Source organism: Drosophila ficusphila, unplaced genomic scaffold, assembly GCF_018152265.1.
Source record: "Drosophila ficusphila isolate 14025-0441.05 unplaced genomic scaffold, ASM1815226v1 contig_791, whole genome shotgun sequence".
Lineage (NCBI taxonomy): Eukaryota > Metazoa > Arthropoda > Insecta > Diptera > Drosophilidae > Drosophila > Drosophila ficusphila.
The window spans coordinates 22,789,537-22,807,816 of record NW_025064737.1 but is presented as its reverse complement, the minus strand read 5'-3'; the positions used below and the strand labels follow the sequence as shown (position 1 = coordinate 22,807,816).

Below are 18,280 nucleotides of genomic sequence, written 5' to 3'. Positions count from 1 at the left end.
CTTATTTTAAAATTTTTTTATTTATTATGCTCTTCGTTAGGTTTATAAAATGTTCAGCAGCTAGCCAGGAAAATTGCTATGTACAAATGTTACTGGTCAAATGCATGGTGTAACATAACCACAGGATCAAGTGCGATCCAGGACATAATTTGACAGCTAAGCTTATCGAGTAAGGCTATTAAACAAAAACAAAAGTTATCGGTAAACCCATCAAGCCCAAACCACAAGGGGAAAAATGTACAATAAACTTACAACTGAAGATCACAAAGGACTCCTAACCATACAGGTTGGTCTTACGAATTCTACCAATTACATTATGTTGGGTCTTCCTATAATTGAGGTAAGCAGCAGATAATTTAGGCTTCGCATCGGGATTTTTTCAGGGCATTTCGAGAACTGCTGCTAGTTCACCCGCAAATTTAGATCAGTTCGCTCGTAAATCGCTCGTACACCTTATTTATCGGTTATATCAACTAAAACTATGCTTGGAGCAGGCCGCTCTGATTGCCCAAACAGCTCTTCTGGTCCGACAAACTGGCCACGCCCATGCCAAAGGTGGGTCCTTCCGCCTTCCCAAAGGACGAGGACGAGGCTGTGGCGGAGGCTTGCACATCGCTCACGATCGCCTTGCACATGACCATCCTGACTCCGGCGAGGAAGTCCGAGAGGTAACATCATGTGGGCCGTGACGGTGCCGGTGGCTTCCGCTCCATGGATTGGGATTGGGATTGGGACTGAAGTACTGCAGGAGGTGGCGGTGGCGGGGCACTGCGCATCCTGGGCACCGGCTTCTGATCTTTAGTGGCCAGCGAGTCCCGCGGCAACTTCGGCTGCGTCGTTATGACCTTTGGTATGGTGCCCAGATGCTTGGCCCGCGGGTCCGCACCTCCCTCGAATCTCACCGATTCGACGGACGAGGACATCCGACTGTTGCCCTCCTCGTCCACTTCGTTGCCGTTGTCCGCCTCCACCTCCTCGTCCTCATCCTCGTTCTCCTGGTCCTCGATCAGGGCGCGGAACTCTTGGATGGATTCGTTAAGCACCCACAGTTGTGACAGCAACGAGAGATCTAATTGACGCAGTCCGTGCTGAAATAAAAAATTAATAAGAATAAGTTATATATATCAATTAACTATTAAAGTAAAAACATAGAACTAGCATAGCTAAATAAAATAAATAGTGCACTCTTTAGGAATTTGAAAGTTACTGCTTTATATTTATTGCGCATTGAGTTATCTTAGTGAAGCAGTTACTTTTTATTTTATAGATTTAGATTGCCTTATCCGTTATATATATCGTCTGACGGCCATGAATAATCCCAAATATTCATGTCCTCTTAAAGCCTTGGCCTGTATTTTCGCTAGCATGACGCTTGTGGTCAAAATGAAAGTTCCCCTGTCGCTGTCGAGTAGGAAGGAAAAATCTCATTTGTCAATTAATATCGCGGCATAATATCGCGCGAAAAGAAAAGCAAAAAAAAAAAATAACTTTCTGCAACCGCCGCAGCATCGTGGTATTAACCAAATCCGCTCAAGTCTGCGTTTCGCTCCGACCAACTCCCACCTGGCTGCTAATGCATTCAGATTGAAGGCAGCGGCGAATTAAAATAAAATAAAACGAAATAGGCAAAGATGAAAGAATTGCATGCCATAAATTAGCTAAGAGATATTTAACTAATATGAAAGTTTGAGTTTTATTCGAAACCTTGTGAATGTTTAATAAATTAACTCACTACCCTTAGCTCGAAGCGTGTTCAATATTTATGCGTTTCTAAGCCATAAATTAGCAGAAAAAGCTTTCCCTTTGCGGTTGTGGACTTTGGTCCGTAAAAACCACAAAACTCAATTTTCTTTACTTCCGACTAGAATACGGTTAGAAATTTTCCATTTAAGGTTTCTTTTTCAATACCCAATAGGTGTGCATCTGCGATTTTTCCGCTTTTCCTCAACTTTCCCAACAATCAGGAAGTATCTACGCGTTCTCAAGCAAAAAACTGCCTATCTGCGTTTTTCCCCCTCTTTGCCATTTTCTGTGGGCCATGTTAAGTGTGTGCCAGTTTTGCCAGATTAATGCCGGTTGAACAAAACCTTTTTCGCATTTCGCATTTGGCGGGGGCGTCGCCTTGGGTCGACTGTGAATTAGTTGCAAATTAACATACTTGCAGGGTTATCCGTGGGAAGTTGATCCACATAGAATTGTGCTAATACCATTAGATGGCTTGACCAGAAGGTACAAATCAAACGGCCCGCAAATGTAGGTCAACTTATAAATTAAAGCCCACTTTGAACAGATGATTGCAGCTTAAGGAAATGGTAAATCTGTAATTACATATTTCCTTATAATTAAATTCCAAATGGGAGGTATATATTTTCATTCATAAAAAAATGATGAATCAGAAGCGCAAATGTAAAATTTTCAGCGCTTGTCATAAATCAAATCGATATGGTTGAAAATTTAATTAGCCCTAAGCTCTTTGCGCTAAAATTGCTTAGGGCTGTTCGAAGTGCTTAAATTACGTGCCCCGTGGTAATAGGACGCTTTGACACAAGCAGAAGCCCTAAAAGTATTTCTTAAATGCAACAGCGCCAAATGGCAATGAACGCTGCAAATGCCAGACAAGGCTGCCACTGCCCTCTTCGCCTGTATGAATATACATCTATATATACATATATATGTATATATTTGGATCTGCTCAAGATGCAAGATAAATAGTGGCGCGTTCTATCTTTAGCGGGGAAGCCATTCAGTTCACATCAAACATTTCTGCACTGATGCGTGAACTCCGCAGCTGAACGGCGGCACCTTTGCTAAAAATGCGGAAGATCAGGAAACGGGAAGGAGCGAAAGCAAGCGGGAATTTCAGCAATTATCTGGGGATAAAGCGGATCCCAGATGTTCTGCCATTCAGCACAATCGATTTGGCTTTATCCAGATATTTGCATTTTAAAATTAGCATAGGGAAATAAAAGTCAATTTTTATAGCCCTACTCCAGTTTATTGAAGACTTGTCGTGTTATGGAAATTGATTTTAAATGGTTTATCTAATGAAGCTGATTTTGTTTTACCTTATATATATATATATTTAAATTATAATAAAAATTGATTGTAATCAATAAAATATATATAATATAAAAAACCAAATCAATTGCATTGCAATACTTGAAGAAAATGCTTTGAATATCAAACAAATTGTGCAAATAAAAACGAGCAAATGAGGTTTTTCTCCGCCTTTTTACATACCCCACGGATTTAATTAACTCGAGAGGCAGGCAAATGAAGCAATAGGCGGATTGCAGAACGTACTCTTTACGTATATATCTTTTTTAGACCCTCGGCAAGAGGTTGGCGTGTCATGTTCGCGGTCTGATAAACTGAAGCTCGGTTCGCATGTGCCAAATAAAGTGGAACAGGTGAGAAGCGATTAGCCGCAAATGGGGGTCTCTCTTGGCCAAGACTGGCTGACTGCTGGCTAATCGGCAGCCGACGATCTTAAAGGCTGGAGAAAGAATGCCGGGCGTCGTTCAAGGCCATTTTATGTAAGCCGTAAAAATCCATTTCATGCATTGATGCATTTCTTCTCACAAACTGTCCGCTGGCTCTTAAGTTACTTTGGCCAACTGATGTTGCCTGCCTCTTTTTTCTCTCGTTCATAAATTTAATTTGCTGCCATAACCAAGGTATCCATCTGGCAACACAACAACAAACAGCGGGCAACATAAATTAGCTGAAGCGGACCCGCTTTGTTGCTTTGTTGGTTACTTGCCAGCTTGCCAACTTACCAACTTACCAACTTACCAACTTGCTGGATTGCTGGATTGCTTGGCTTAATGGCTGCGCATGCGCTGATTAGTCTTACTCCTGTTTTCTCCCATTGTGGCTCGCTGCTTTTTATTTCTCCCCGATGCGTTGCATTGCATTAACCAGGTTTATTACTTCATTTCATCGTTGTACACATTAGAGATGGTGCTGCTGATGGCGATGGGAATGGCGGCCCTAACAATTGCGCCTAATTCGACTTGACAATCATCTATTAATATGGAGGGTATAAGGTTTGTTTCTGCCTTTATGAGTGCTGCACTCAAGATGGGTAGAAAACTAAGTATGTCAAGAAATAATGTAATTCAATATAAGGTGCAACTATAAATTACTTTTATGAACTACATTTTTTTTTGGATTAAAAGTAATTTCTGCATATAATTTGCACACGGACAATCGCTTTTATGGGTGGCACGTAAGAAATCATTGTGCCCAACTGAAAGCTGATCTAATAACCCAATAATAACCAACTACCGCCGCACTGACCTTCAGCAAATATTTACTTTCAATTCGTGTCTCGAACTGAGTGAGTAAAAGCGGCTTTATATCAAACACAGTGCACATAAATAGACGTGAGTGAACAATGCATATCAATATCCCGGGTTCACCAAGAAGGCTAACCACTCAATCTCCGCTCAGTTCGGCATTCGAAAGCAAAAGCGGCCAACTAACATAATTGCAAAACACATTCACACACCGGACCCATACTTACTGGCTTACACACCCACCGAACTGAGCGATCAGAGCTCGAATCGTTAATCAACCGACCGAAACATTTGCGAAAACCAAGGAAAGATAGTTCAGATAGGTCAAAAATCGGATACCCTAACAAATGGAGCCAGTAATTAGTTTGAAAAATAAACGAACAAACGCTTCCCTATTGATACAAATCTATTTTGCCAAGAAATTTGTGTTTTCCTTTGAGCGGTGCGGTATCTAAACAACCGCGTCTTATCTTCCCTTGATGGCATTTCGACCAGTTTTCGGCTCAGCTCGGCCACAAAGTGACTAAGCCCCGGTAGAGTTAGATAAACAAAGGCCCGCGCTTTTGTGGCAACGAATAAATTTAAATGCCTCGCAGAAATAACACAGCATAATAAGCGGTTGAGCAAATACAATGACCAATTAAAGTGTCATTGGGACTGGGCCGGCGATGGAAACTCTAATGCAGCAAAAAGTAAAAGCCAATAGAACCACACACACACACGATGTGCGTATAATTATAATAATATTACTCAGGAAATGTGCTCGCTAATATTTCCATTCATTTGGGCCCAAGATTCGGAGACTGAAGTCAAGCCATATTGCACAACGGCAGACATGCAAATTGCGCAAAATGCTTTAAATGGTGCACAATTTAGTGTTTATTTCCAATTGTTCACCACCGCCAGAGATCGACGTCTAAATCGGAGCAGCACGAAAAAGTCAGCGTTTTTATTCAGAAGACTTTGCTTTTGATCTGATCCGAGACAATACAGAAAATGGCCGCTCCTAACTCAAGGCTTATTGGAGCATTTACACCTACGCCTAACCGAGTATTAAACAGGTTCTTACGGCCATAATACTATAGGCCATAAGTATCGAATAAATGCTGTTGCCAGCCAGCCAGTCAGCCAGCCAGCTAGCAAAATTAAATGTGAAAGGTTTGGCCAACTTAGACTTTGCCCCAGCCGCAGAAGTTTGGTATTAGGCGGCTGAACTATAGTTTACTAACGCGGGTCAATAAAGTTCAGTTCCAAATGCAGCTTATACCCTTAAGAAGTGTGTTACATTTCAGCGCCAGAGTGACAACATTCGAATAAAAATAACTCTGTTCGTCAGAGAACTGGTTTTGGTTGCTAAACGAGGCGATTAAATTGTTTTGGTCCCAATGCAAATTTTTGAAATATTTTATATCGAAAGTGAGCCATTGAAAGAATGGCATATAAACTTCAGGTTGAAATGTCAGTATCATGAAATAAGATATTTGCATATTAATTTTGATTTTTATAGACAACATTATCAAAGTTTGCAATCTTGATGGCATTTGGATAATCTGCTTAATAAGTTTTTAAATAAGAACTCTTAAAGATTGTCTATATCTAGGTTATAAATTGGGTGATAATATTCTAAAAGAAATCATATCTCGAAGCGTAACTCTACTTATCTCAGCTGATATTGGTTCGGTTTTCATCTGGGATTTAAAAAGCAATAATATATGATTGAGATCTCACCATTTCCTTCCGCAGCGTCGCAATTTGTGCATCCAGAGTGCTGCCTGCTTCGACTGCTTGGGGGTTTCCTTTGGCGGATAAACTGGGGGATTTCGCCTCGGATTTCGCTACTATTGCTGGCATTGTTGTATTTCCGTTCGGCGAGGAGGGCACTGACTTATCGATGGCATTCTCATTGCTATCCTGGATCTCTCCGGTAAAAGTGTCATTTGGTTTTTGGCTGATCTCGCTGTTGCTGTTGTTATTTCCCTCCACATCGCTGAGGAGTCCGGAATCGGAGCACAGTAGCTTATTAAAGCCAATCAGCGATTTTGGCAGCGGTGGCAACTCGCAAACCGAACTTCCACTGCAAAGAAAAGATTAAAGTAAAAGCCAAGAATTAGTCATATGAAATAGTTAACTTGAGGCGTAATACATACAATTTATTTCCAACCCAACTATACCTTTGCTTGCCACCCAAATAGCCATAACCTTGCCAATAACCAATCACATGACCATCTAGACCATCATCACTCTCCTTATCACAGTCGTCTGTATCCTCATCGTTTCGATGGACCATTTCGCTTAGGACCAGGGGTAAAACGGTAGCCTCACCGAAGTCACTCTCGTCCTCGTAATCACTGCAGGTCGTGGGTGTTTCACCACGTCCGCTTCTCAGCTCCTCGTCGTCCTTTTCATCCAAAGTGAAGAACCCGTCCTGGAAACGCTGATACCACTTGGCCACATACTGGGCACTGGGACAAAAGGGCCCGAAAGCATTGCGGCACTCCTCGAAAATCTGGGCGGGATGGAGGCGACGCCGGAACCCAAAGAGGATGCACTGCTGCAGCTCCACGGCCGAGGGAGCCGGGATCGGTGAGAGAAACAGCTCGTCCAGGTCCTCGGACATTTTCGGTGACTTTGTGAGGTGCCGCTTGAAACTTCTTATGACATTAGCTGCAATGTTTCCATTCGGGATAAGATAGAAGGATCTTTTAGATATCAAATTGGGGCGATAAGCTGGTGGATTTCTAAGGCAGCATTATCTCGGCTTCAACGAATCGCCAAAGTTTCAACAGAGAACAGAACACAGGAACAGAATACGGCATACAGAACAGTGGATGAGGAGATGGGTTCTTTCGGCATGGGATATTATCAAATGATGGTTAGGCACAGCAAGTGTTATGGCTTATTTGAATAGTTTTCTATAAAATTATTTGTGACATAAGCTGCAAAGATTTGTACAGATAGGGCAGAGTCCAAGAACTTTTCATTCATTAATGGTAGAAAGATAAACAACACATAAGAGCAGAAACAGCAAAAAGAACAGCAACATTTGGGTATAAATGTGAGTAAATCATAGTATTGTTATATGATGGCTAAGCAAATAAGACGTATGACCTTCTCCTCCCAATATCTATATAGCTGGCTAAGAAATATGTATAAAAGGTGTTCAAAAAGAAACAAAGATATTATAGGTTAACGATTAAACACCAAAGATCAGAATTCTCATTGTAAATTCAGAGTTGCACTCCACAGAATGGCATTTCAATCTCAATCTGTAATATTAGCACAGGCATTATTCACATGTATAGAGATACATGAGAACTTGAACAGGTATGCGAAAAGATAAAGTTATGTACATAATGCAAGCACAACTCCGATCGTAAAAGAAACCAGACACGAAGGCCATCAACTTATGGCTTTTAGAATGCTAGCGAACGAGTTCAAAAATTTGTTAAACCGTCTGTTCAGTCAGTTGCATCAAAGGCCATAATAAAGTCACAAAAAACGTGGTCAATGCAAGCGGCAATTTGGTTTGTGACTTCATTTATTCGTAATTGAGATTACCAAATGAAGATTTAACTTTGTAGTAAAGAAGTAATCGTCATGAAAATGGCCCATTTTTCACTGTAAAGTGATATTTGGCATAGGCATAATCTTAAAATACTCTGCACGTAGTCGCTTGAACGTATTGAGATAATCAATGTCTTATTTTTTTGGCTTTTGGTCAGATATTACAAAACGGCTATAAAGATCTTGAGATATTCAGAGATATTGTGTAATCTACTTGTTTGTCATAAAATTTGTACCTGCCTTTTACAAAAGTCGTTCGGCCAAGTAAAACCCAGCTGATTCTATAATAATACCGCCAATATTCATTCTTAGCCATAATCAACACCTTTCATCTATTTCCGACCCACACGTCAAACTATTTTAAAAATTTTAATTAAGTCCGTCAGCACTTGCTTGAAGCTCTGTGTTCCCACCTTAATGGGGCACAATTATAGTGCACATTTAAATAATAATCAGTTCCTTCTACTTGTACTAAGACAAAGAATCCGACAATGATGATAACAATAAATATTATTAGACTTTCTAGTGAACCGATATTACGTCATTAGATTTTCACAAACACATTGGGAAAAGCGATTTTCTGCGCAGGGCAAGGCTGGAGGTCAAAACGAAAATGATTTATACAAACGTAAGTGATGGCTTTATCTGAAATGTCTCACATGTCGGTTAATGAAAACACATGTATATCATTCGAATCCGCAAGTTGTTACTTTTCAAATAGCCGATGTTGTGAAGTAATAACACATTGGAAAAACACTGCGGCAACATTTTTTTAGACAATACACAAATCAACACGAAAACTTTTATATTTTTTTGTTGTATTTATTTTGCGAAGCAGAGGCAGCGGAGAAGATATTATTTATACTATTCGCAGCATGTCTAATTTGGTTTGCTAATCTGTCATTTTTATCTGAAGAATTCACACAGCTGCGTAAACATTGTCATTAAAAGGGTCTGCGGTTCAGCGCGTACTCACAAATTACGATTTGTACAAACAGTATGGGAAAAATGAACATAAAATCAGTATTTCCTAGTTCCGTTTGAGGTGGAATATTGTTTGTTTCGCTGCGAAATTCGCGTGCAACTAAAAATTAAATGCTGCCACTTTCGGCCACGTTGGAGCACCCAAATCCCATGGAGAGCGCCGCAAGGAACCCCAAAACAGCAAAACAGAGATACGAAAGCCACGCGATCGGCGAGCACGGAAAACGCACGAGAGTGAGTGAGAATTGGGAATCGAGACAAAAATAAAAATATATAAGAAATGAGCAAATTGATTTAATAAAAAAATAAAATGACAAACAGGGTGTATCCGGCGGACTCGCGAATAAAGAAAGTTAATCAGGTAAAATCGTCAGTTATAAGTTTTCGTTATGGCTGCGTTCATCGAACCTACGACCTTCATACACAGATTTTTTGAGTCAATAAAACAATATTTATTTTAGGCGAGTTCAACGACTTTTATATCTATTTATCCGGAGATACATTTAAGAGTTTTTTTTATAATTAAATGAACGACTTGAGAAATGAAGATTGATACACACAAATTTGAAAGAGTTTCTGCAAGATATTCTTGCCTAACCTTCAGTTGTTTTGTTTTAACAATCCCTTCTTGTTATTTTTTCTGAAAATAGTTTTCTAGAAGTTGCTCGTAAAATCGTCATGGATGATCCCCAGCTTGGTGCCACCCTGTAGTGCCCCTGTCACCAGCCGATCCGCAGATATTTTTAGATATAACAAAATAACACGCTCGCGCCGCTGTAGTACATCATGTACGATATAATCGAGGAGCTTCCTCATCGAGACCTTAGGCCGATCCGCATAGCCGGCAATAACAGAGAATAGCTGAGATTCTGGCGCAAAAGAATTGTTCCCATTCCCATTCAGAAATATCCGAGCATGATGGCGAGTGATGCAGCCGTCAAATTTGTCTTACTTCGGACCCCAAACAGCGCCATTTCGTTTTAGCCTTGCTCGGGGCGAGCGACCAAAGCGAATTGGGAGCGTGCGGAATGTGGTGGTCTATATATAAACCGGGCAGAATCAGATCCACGCAGTGCCGACGACATCCACGATGACCCACAGAAGAAGAAGTGCATCGAATGGGGAAATCATGCAGACAATTGCGCAGGTGGCAAATCGGAGCACGCACATTGCAGGATGTCTCACCAGAACAATGCAATGTACGAGTATATATCTATAGAGATACCTACATATATTAGCGCCATGGCGATTTCTCAACAGGCTGGCTCTACCTACGTGATCATAATACCAATAGTTGACCCAAAAATTTCACCAAGCCCGGCGTCAGTCAACATTTATGAGCTTTCCTTGGCCAAACGGCTTGGCAAAACAAATGGCACTCAAGTCTCTCAAGAAGGTGATAAAAGGTGGATTTAAATGGCTGCGTTGAAATCTCTGGGTCAGTTCTTTGGGACTCTTTCTCAGGCCATTTAATGAGGGCACGGTAAAGACTAATAACGCCGCCTCGCGTTGGGAATCAACGCCACCGCCACGCACAGACAATCGGTTCCAGTTTCTCACAGCGACTTTCTCACGCATTCTAATAAGTCATCGTTTTCCATTGTCTGCCGAAGAGTCCGGTGCAAATTAAGTGAGAAGTGTTGCGGAGTTGGACGGTCTTGGACGGTCTTGGGGGAGTTATTATCGCCAGTTACTCACGTATTGTCGCCTTCTACGTGAGCCACTCCCAAAAAACGTAAAAAATAAAACAGAAATAAAAATAAAAGCCAGATACAAAATCGCTCATATCGAACTGTTTTCGCTTTCGTTTCAACTACCCAACGCAGAGCCCATAAATTTCTATTTTCTAGCTTTTATTTTGCCTCTGCCCGAAGAGTTTCTAAACAAATAACCAATAGTATGCAAATGAGACGCCGACTAGAGCGGTTTAGTTACCCAAATAAATTGTGTTGTGCGGCATACGATTAGTCGCGCGTTTCTCTTTCGAATCCAACAAAAAGCGAAATTTTGATTTCGGTTTCCTGATTAGTAGAACGAAGCCGGCCAATAGCCACCACCTTACAAATAGCTCTCCGAATGGCTTAATATATGCAGATTGTTTGTGGGTATATTCAGGCCCCATATACCATACTATAGTATAGCATGATATCGGCATATGGCCACTGCTGAGACTTTGTTCGCCGGAGACTCAAAAGCGAAAGCACCGCAACATCAGCGGGACCTTTTTGAGAATACTAAAAATATGCAAGACACGCTATTGATCCCATTAAAAAACGCCACTTACAATGCAAAAGGAGGGCTTTGATGATTAATTGTCTTATAAATCTGTCTGGGTGTACCAATTTAGACCGGTTGATCAGCTATAAGAAATTAAATAAATATTAAAATGTGTAGCAAAATGGCATTAGTCAGTTTGAACCCTCTAATTGTTTGTATAGCTATGATCGGACTTCAAAAATTATGCACCGAAGAGATAAAAAAAGCTAATACAAAACATAAGTGCTATTAAAATTTCCTTATGTGAAAGTAAAATGTTCAGTGTGCAGCTTGGCAACAACAAGCGAATAAATCCGTCCACTTGACCAGCGAACGGAACAGGAAACTTGGGCAATACTCGCGCACCTGAGATACAAATCTACAAATCTGCGCCAGCTTGGCTCAACTGCTATTTTTGGCCAGACATCTGCGTGAAGTTGTTGGCATTAAAAATTAAAATAAAAAAAATGGAAGCACAAGTGCCGAGTGGGAACAAATTAAACGGGAATTGAGGTTTCAGTGGCGAAAACATATGGAGTTAATTCGCTAGAAAAGGGATTTTATACTACTGAAAACAATTCCGTGAAACGAAATAAATCTAGCTTTGTGTAAGCTATACACCCACACTATATACCCAGTGCATTCTGGTTATTAAATCATTACTAAATCTGGTTATTAAACAGAGAAATAAAATTAATAAAGGTCCATCAATCTTAAGCCAACTTTCCTTAAGCCTGGATTATATCATTAAGGCCAAATTTCTTTATAAACTGTAACCGAGCATAAAAACAAATGTGTGTTCAAAGTTTTCGGTTTATGTAAGCCAAGTCAGGCAGCCGGCCCACACTCGTAGGCGAAGTGGAGTAGAGTCCAAAAACTTCATCCACTTTTGGCTTCCAGGTCCAGGCTGCTTTTCCGCATGTTTTGTTTTCCGTTAAAATCAAGTTTATAGTGTCTTCGAGTATTTTGGCCACTTTTTGGCGAAGTTTGTCTTCAACTGGCGAGTGGTTTGGTCTGTATTCCTCCTCACCTTGTAAACTAGTAACACTCATTTGGGCATTCATTTCTGGTACACGTAGAAAACAGTTCACTAATCATGCACTTAATTGACTTGATCTTTCCCAGAAGTTTCTTTTTTGGAAAGGTTTTTGGAGGGAACGCGCCTAAGATCCATTGACCTGATACTTTTCTTTCGAAGAACAGAGGGGTAGTTGAACTCCGAGTATCTGTCGCATCATCTTAGCCGCTAGCCAAGTGAAACAGAAGCATATTACGCAGAAAACTTGTACGCCTGAAAGTCAGTCGGTTTGGGCCAGGCCAAGAGCTTTGCCGAGTCACCTGTCGTACTTTAACGGTTCTCACACTCGTAACAGCTTCAAAAACCTGACTTGTATATCTTTGGCAAACACAGAAATTACAACTCTGCCACCTGAAACTACTGAGTGGCTGTCAGCCATCAAGACCCCGAACCGGCCATGATTTTAATCGTAGTTGAAGGTGTTTCTGCGCCTAGTTTTGGGTGATTCCAAGTCAATGGTGTTGCTGTTGAAGTTGGCCAACAAATGCCTTATATTCAATGTAATTCAGATGCAGAAAACCCATTCGTTTATAGCCCAAATCCCTTTGTTCAGCAAATAAATGTTTACAAGAGTTGTGTAGACTGTTGACTTATTTACCAGTAATTTTATAAATGTTTATGCTTATACTCGTACACTTTTCGGTGAAAGCTTTTATGTTTGACCAGCTAATCACCTAATACCCCTTGTTCAATATAAATGAATTTTTGGCCGGGAAAAATCTCTCCCAAATCGAACGAAGTTACCAGGTAGTAAAAAGTATCTGACAGTGAAAACTACTGTTTCTATTATAAACTTCAAAGGGGGCTTGCATTTACATTAAATTTCTAAGATATGTAAATCGCCATCTGCATTTTGTGATTGCCTTTCGTTCGCTTTGCAATTCCCAGAAAATTATGTTGGAAAATGATTGGTGCCACCGAGCAATGCGAGGCAATAATCAGGTTACATTCGTTGTTATTCAAGCCATTACCACATGCAAACATTCCATTTCGCTTTTAATAATGGCTCACAAGTGACAATTAGCTCAGTTTTCAAAGAAATTCATATTTCTTTGGTAGGTTCTTTAAACTCCGACAAAGACTGAATGAAATTTGTTCGGCCAATAACACAGAAATAAACTCACGGAAATGGCTTTATAAAAGTTTTACGACTTTTATTCATACCTGTAAAGCAAGTGCCAACATGCTATATATAGAAGAACGAGGAAACGGTAAACCATTCTTGATAACGGCAACCATTATGCAAATTGAAATCGAAGGAGCAATAACTGGGGCCTCATGTTGGGATTGGTGCAACAACGTTGCTTTCGCCGTGTGATTGAATTTATTATATATACCCCTTGCGTCGAAATTGCAACAGTTAGCCACAACCAATGGAAATAGATATATATTTATATATATGAATGGAACTACACTTATCTGTGAATCACCTCATATGCATAAGACCCAATCTACACGTTCAGGCATTTGAAAGATGCAATTTGCCAGTTGCATCTCGCTTTAGGAAATGACTTCTCGGCAATATTCGTTTAAGTATGCATGATTGAGTGAGTAATTGATAAAGTGAAATACTTGATTATCGACACAAAACGCTTGCATGAGAAAATGGAGTTGGACTGAGTTATTTTTATTATTGTATCGTATAAGGTTTTCTCCGCATCTTATCCATATTACAATGTACAAAACAATTTCCTTTATATTAATTTTTAGGAAATAACGTTTGTATGTTTTTCGTATGTGTTTGATTACATCCAACTTTCTAACGAGAAACCCACATGATTAGAAAATATTAGCGCGTGATTTATTGGCGATTTGAAGCCAACTTCTTTCGAACATTCTGATGGCCTGCCAATGAAAGCTAGACTTCGTGTGAATAAACAAATATTGGAATATACATATATGCACGATATATGAAGTATCTTGGTCGTGTGTGCGATGGCGCAAATGCCAAGCACTCTGAGTCACGATAATCACTTTTCGCGGCGACAAACACGTACCGCAAACGGAATACATATAAGTATTTATATGTTAATATAAACACAGGCCCATTGTATATTGTATGTACCCGCTAAAATCCGAGTCGTAAAAGAGCGCCTCAAAACGGGTTTTTGGCCACTTCGATTCTCCGCTGTTCGAAATACTAACGAGAAAACCTAAATTGTTAATATCGCAAGCCTTTGCGGCTACTTGCGGCAATCGGGCCCAAAAGCTCGCGCATGCAATGTGCAACGTACTTACTACGTTCGTACGTACGTACGCCGTACAATGTGCAACATGCAACAAACCACATTCGAAATGATGTCAGCATAGATAAATTAATGTAAGCCAAGCCCGCTGCTGTGAGATCTCACTCTGAAAGTGCCCGACGAGAGCTGCGAACAATAGAGACCCCCGGTGCACGTGAAGATGAAGAGGTGCTCGGGATTCCATGATTCCATGATTCCGTGATTCCGTGGGATGTGCATGGTCGATCAAAACCGTGTCAATGGAGCCCAGCGAAACTCGGTGAAATAATTGCGGTAGCCCGATAACGAGATCGAGATCGGGCCAGCCAAGCACTCACTATCAGTTATGGTGTGCCAAAGTCATATTCGGTTCAAAACTGTTACGACCTCAAACGCGATCTCTCACAAGCGAGACCTTTGAATTTTATAGGTTTTCCATTGGGGGGCTACATGTCTTTTCTTCGCTAAATGCTAATACTAATATTCATTAGCGCTTAAAAAGCAGCAGTAACAATAAATATTTAACTGCGTCTTTCATAAATTTTATCTCATCTTCATTAAATTAAGCAAAAATTATCTTCATTTAAATATATGTATACTTTTTGTAAAACCCCATTTCGGAACTCACCGTTTTCCGTTGCGAGATCTCTTCTCGGTCTCCGCTTCCTTGACGCTATCCCAGCTGTCGCCAACTCCAGAGGACATGTCGTCCAGTCGCTCCTCATCCTCCATGCCAGAATCCTCAAGGCTGATGTGGCAACTGGTTAGGGTTACTGCGGTGCCATTATCGCCCACCTCGATCCAATCGGAGGTGCGGATGCGTTGGGATCTCTCGGTTCCGTAGGGCGAGGAATCCGTGGAGCAGCCCGAGGGGCAGCGCTTCCTCGAGGAAGAGCTCTCCTTGCCATTGTTATCCTTCAAGGACTTGTTAACAGCAAAGGTAAGTGTATCCTCCTCATCGACATCGCCATCTGCATCCTCCACATTATCCGCATCCACATCTTCGGTGTCAGCATCATCGATGGAGTTATACCGCCTACGTGATATAACATTTTTGGGTGTGGATGCGGTTGGAGGCGACAGGGATTTGGTGGGCAGTTGCTCCATGGAACAGGACTTGTTCCTCATGGCAGCCAGTTCCGAGATGAGCATCTCGTGGAAGGCCTGCTTCTTCTGCGGGGTATTGCCCACACTAATCGAACTCTTAATGGTGCTGGTCTGGCCTCCATTAATGTTGATCCGCATGCAATTTCCGGTGGACTGAATCAGGACATCCGACTCCTGTTTCAAGGCCTCATGCTTGGTTATAATGGTGGTGTCGGCGGCGGCCTGTTTCTGGCTCTGATTAATGATGATCTCCGAAAATAAACGCTCGGCTGCGTTCTTCAGGTTGTTCTTGATCTCCACAGTTCTTCCACCCAGAAATCCTCCTCCATTATGCGGGGTTGGTCCCGATTCCTTCTGGCAGCCATCTAGAGTGGTCTTTGACCTTCTAAAGAGTCCAGTGGATGGGTTGGTGGTTGCTACTGGTATATCTTCCACATCCAGAGTGGCCACCGGTAGTTGGACTATTTTCCGGGGTCTGGGAAGAGGCTGACTGGCCGGCTGGAGACCTGCCCGCTCGAAGTCCACCTTTCCCAGGCTCAAACGAGTGTCCTTGCGGGGCGTGGTCTGCGGGGATCCCCCGATCACGCTTATCGAGTTGTGACGATTGACCGTCACCACTGAAGTGACGGCCTCCCGGGGCTTGGCCGTTGGCACATCGGGGGCTTTGCGTAGCTTGAGGGGCTTGACCGGCGGAGTTGGCACCGCCGTGGTGGGTGTCTGGGTCTGGGCCTGTTTCTTGGGCGGACTGACCGTGGGCGACTTGTAGACCAGAGTGCGACCCACCGCGCTCAGCTGGCTGACGAAGGTGGGCTTCTTCTGGATGATCGGCGGCGGGCCTCCGTTGGCCACATGGGCCGCTGCCTTTGGCCTGGGCGGAACCGGTGGTCCGGGCCGCTTCACCACCACGGCTGCTGATCCGGCGGTTGTGGCCATTGGTGGTAGCTGTGCTGCACGTTCTCACGTTCAAAGCCGAACCGCACTCGAAACCAGTATTTTTAGGTCACTTCTCGAACGGCAAACAAGAGACTGCGCTTATTTATTATTATTACTTAGCATAAGCGCGCAAATGGGAAACTAGTTTTGCTCTTCTCACATGGCGATCTCCTCAGCGCCGCCGCATCTCCTCCAGCCTTTTGATGCAGCTGCCGTCGATCTCTGATCTATTTTGAATATAGGCCACCACGTCGCTGCAACGGAGCTAGTTGGATTTAGCCAAGTAACACTTTATTGGTCGGTTATTCGATATGGAATATGGCCGCTTGGCACTGCTCTTCGCGAAACTCGTTTTCGTCGCTTTATTTGCACGCTCGATCTTTTGGGTTCTGTGGATTTTAAAGTGAAAGGGTTCCGTTTATTTTGGTTTTGAGTCTCTACTTCGGCCAATGGAAACTTTGGGGCCCACAATACCGAGTCACTTCAGTTGTTCAGTATTTTAAGAAGAATTTAAAGGCCTGCACCTCAATAACGATCTTATAACTTAATCACAATGGAATATAACTCAAATCTAGGAGTTCTTTGGTTTTAAAGCGAAAGGGGTTCCTTCTCTTCGAATAGCCAACAAAATAGTGCATCAAACTAATTTAATTATCTAAAGCAAGGTCCTCAGGTGAGTTTGTCATTAAAATGGGTAAGAATGTCAAAAATCACCATAAAACTGATAAACTGGCATATGAATAAGCTACAGAAAACGATAAACAAAAGGCTTCCGAAGTATTCGTTTTGTAAAATAAAAGTTATTGGCACTTAAACTATACAAAAACACACACACGAACACAATTTAAAAGTGGGCTTTAAAAAGAATGGCGATGGCAATTAACGGTTTTTTGTTTGTACAAAGAAGTTTCACTTTAGCACTGATTTCGGCACTTGCTGGATCTCCAGTTTACGATCTTTTAACAGCCTTTATTTGTTTAAATTTTACGTATGTAATTTATGCACTGCACCCACACCTACACATAAATAAATCACCGATTTTTAAGGCAGGGCTGTATGACTTTACGCTTTATGGTTTTTTGGATCAGTTCCCTTGGAAATACCCAGTAAATGAAGTCTTTTCGGGGGATTCTATTAACTTGTTCTGCCGAGATGTTATGAATCATCTACGTTTGTCAAATAGTAAATAAATATTGCACTTTTGCGCTTCAAATAGCTGAAACCACACACACTCAGGCACACAAACATACACACGCAGACAAAGACAAAGCCGTTCCGATTTTGAACCGATACGATACTATATGCGATATGCCGCTGAACGTTGCGCTTTGTACGAGAGTCAGAAATAAACTGAAACGGAGAAAAACGAATCGAAAGAGCGGCAGCTAAGCGCACCTTGCTCAATATTGTTGTTGCTACACGGCCGTCTGTGTGTGTGCTTTTCAGTGTGTGCGTGAGAGTGCCGCAGTGTGGGTGCTTTGGATAAACGAGTGACGCGGCAAAACTCGAAAAGTCTGCACTCTAAAGATTCACTGGTAATAAATGCAGACTTGGAGTTGCACTCAAGATACTTTAAACTTAAATAAAAAAATATTAATATCTTTTTATCAAATATTCCAAATTAGATACTGTCTTATTTGCATCTTAAGGCTTTTATTTTTGTCGTAAAGATCGAATATTATCAAAGGAAACCAAAATACATCAGCAACCAATAAGAACAACTTTTGCTGAGTTAAATAAAAAACATTAAAAACATTTAGTTTCTTTTTGGAAAAACGTATGCAAACAACTTATCGTAAGTTTTGTTTAAAGAACTTTCCTAAAAAATCGCT

At 41.5% G+C, this 18,280-nt stretch overlaps 1 protein-coding gene across 9 annotated transcripts; it reads right to left on the bottom strand.

The window, feature by feature from the left end:
- Position 1: 1 nt before the first annotated feature.
- LOC108088485 lies at positions 2–17,799 on the bottom strand. 9 transcript variants are annotated; one of them, XM_017186294.1, is made up of 4 exons: positions 17,747–17,799; positions 15,037–16,837; positions 6,030–6,375; positions 2–1,088 (listed from the first exon to the last, which is right to left on the bottom strand). In XM_017186294.1, exons 2-4 carry the CDS (start codon positions 16,446–16,448, stop codon positions 675–677), a joined length of 2,172 nt encoding a protein of 723 aa, XP_017041783.1. In that variant the 5' UTR covers positions 16,449–16,837; positions 17,747–17,799; the 3' UTR covers positions 2–674. The 9 variants fall into 9 exon arrangements, with proteins under 9 accessions (XP_017041783.1, XP_017041784.1, XP_017041785.1 ...); XM_017186295.2 differs by having other exon boundaries at positions 17,699–17,783; XM_017186296.1 differs by having other exon boundaries at positions 17,703–17,754.
- Positions 17,800–18,280: the final 481 nt, after the last annotated feature.

Excerpts from the sequence above, each read along its gene's own strand:
- LOC108088485 (XM_017186294.1), bottom strand. The coding sequence starts at position 16,448 with ATGGCCACAACCGCCGGATCAGCAGCCGTGGTGGTGAAGCGGCCCGGA. Across the intron at positions 6,376-15,036 it reads AGATCTCGCAACGGAAAACG|TGGAAGTTCGGTTTGCGAGT; the intron begins GTGAGTTCCGAA and ends TTTTCTTTGCAG. Across the intron at positions 1,089-6,029 it reads CGACGCTGCGGAAGGAAATG|CACGGACTGCGTCAATTAGA; the intron begins GTGAGATCTCAA and ends TTTTTATTTCAG.